The sequence below is a fragment of the Aplysia californica genome, unplaced genomic scaffold, assembly GCF_000002075.1.
Source record: "Aplysia californica isolate F4 #8 unplaced genomic scaffold, AplCal3.0 scaffold01227, whole genome shotgun sequence".
In the NCBI taxonomy this organism is placed as follows: Eukaryota; Metazoa; Mollusca; class Gastropoda; order Aplysiida; family Aplysiidae; genus Aplysia; species Aplysia californica.
The window spans coordinates 1-1,956 of NW_004798497.1; the positions used below are offsets into that span (position 1 = coordinate 1).

General features: G+C 51.1%; 1 protein-coding gene across 1 annotated transcript; it reads right to left on the reverse strand.

Annotated features, from left to right (window-relative positions):
* Positions 1–178: 178 nt before the first annotated feature.
* Positions 179–1,627, reverse strand: LOC101857994 (MAP kinase-interacting serine/threonine-protein kinase 1-like). The gene has a single exon (XM_005112286.3). It carries the CDS (start codon positions 1,625–1,627, stop codon positions 179–181), a length of 1,449 nt encoding a protein of 482 aa, XP_005112343.1.
* Positions 1,628–1,956: the final 329 nt, after the last annotated feature.

Genomic DNA, 1,956 nt, shown 5'->3' on the forward strand with positions numbered 1-1,956 from the left:
ACACACACTCACACACGCGCGCGCACGCAGCAAGGACACTCTTGCGCAGACAAACACACAGTCATCAGTGTAGATGTCGTAACAAAGTCCTAAGTTTGCGTCTTTTAAAAAAGATAAAATTTATGATCCGAGAAAAGTAAAAGCAGCTGGGGATACTCCTGCCAAAACTGGGTCATCATCACTCAGATAACGATTGTCGTGGCGACGCTGTTAGACAGTCGGTTCTGGTGACGTCATCGTTCCTGTGTGCTGTCACAAACGGATGCTTCAAAACCTGGGCGGCTGAGTAACGGGCTTGGGGGTCAACGACCAGGAGGTTCCGGATCAAATCCACGACTCTGTCAGACAAGGACCCACGAGTGTTTGTAGGGATGGAATAGTTGCCGCTGCAGATCTTCGGGAACATGTCTTTGTCGCAGTCCCGACAACTGAGGTCCGTTGTTTGCTCGTGCTTAGCACAGTGGCCGACAAAGGGCAGACAGTCGAAGAGCATTTCGTAGATGAGAACTCCCAGCCCCCACATGTCGCAGCGGGTGTCGTAGGGCGCTGTTCTCCTCTGTGACGGGGGTAACAGGAAACCGGCGACCTCTGGTGCCATGTATTGCGGGCAGCCAACGACTGACGTGAGTGCAGGCTTGGTTAATTTGTTCCCTTCGGAGAGGTTACGACGTATAGGGAGTTCACTCGCTAGGCCTAAGTCGCAAAGGACGAGTGGGGTAACCTTCCCTGGGGTGCGGCACAAAATGTTCTCTGGTTTTAGGTCTCTGTGCGCTACACCGTCGGTGTGGAGTGTAAGGAGCGCTCGGGCGACGGCGCCGGTCACTCGTGAAGCCTGGGACTCGCTCAGCAGATACGGAGTTGATGACATCATGTCTCTCAGATCACCTCCAGCCATTTTGTCGAACATCAGGAAAAACGTATCTCCCGCCCTATAAAAGTCCACGAAATGGAGGATGTTTTCAGAGTTCCTGTAGCGCTGACAAGTCTCGATCTCACTCAGTACTCTACGAAGTTTTTTATTCCGACAGTTCTTCATGACTTTGACAGCGAATTCCTTCCCTGTTTCCTTGTTTCTGTATGTGGAGACAGAGCCAAAGCACCCGGTGCCCAGCTCTTCTCCCGTAGGCTCGAACAACGAACAGAAAATGTCACCATTCGATTGTTGTTTTCGTTTCCTCAAATCGATAGGGAATGCTGTAGTGCTCGCACAGTCAGCGCCCGTGTTGTTTGTAGTTGTAGTAGAAGGCATGACGTGACACGAGGCTACAGCTGTTTTGGGTGCAGGGAACACAGCGCCAGTACAGGCCTCAGACGTGATGCGTCGTTTGCTGTCTCCGTGATTTTCTTGATGTCTCCGTTTTCTTGAATCAGAAGGCAGTGTTCCCTCTAAGGCCAAATCCTTATCTGTCTTAGCTGTATGATGCGCTGTGCCATTGCTGGCTACGTTCGTATTCGTTGTTTGAAGTACTCCTCCGGTACGAGCCTTGATCGTTGTTTGAAGCTGTCTGCCATTGCAGCTTGTGTCTGGGTTTGATGGACGGAAAACACTGCCAGTGCTCCTGCCAGAGTCCTGGGACTGTTCCCCTGAGCCGTCGAGCTGTCTCGGACTAAACGCCAAAGACTCCATGACTGGTGACGATCCAGAAACCCGCAACGTGGTGGGAGACGAAGATTTGACCCACGACTGGGACAAACGGCGACGAAAATGAGGGAGAATACAAGGCACGAAGATAAACAGGCAAGGTGCTTGTCGTGTTGACGTCGTGCTCAAAATTCGAGACAAAAGTCAAACCAAAATCACTCAACGATGTATGTTTCTGAACACCAAATGTTCAAAACGCTCAAAATTTCACAACAGGCAACAAGCATACGATGTGCGCTCTACGCTGTCCAACCTGTAGACTGACGCTATCTGCGACTGGCTGACCGGTCCAGTCTTTGTGCTGGGTAGTTTCA

What these genes read in the sequence shown, in the direction of transcription:
- LOC101857994 (XM_005112286.3), bottom strand. Translation starts at nt 1,627, where the DNA reads ATGGAGTCTTTGGCGTTTAGTCCGAGACAGCTCGACGGCTCAGGGGAA.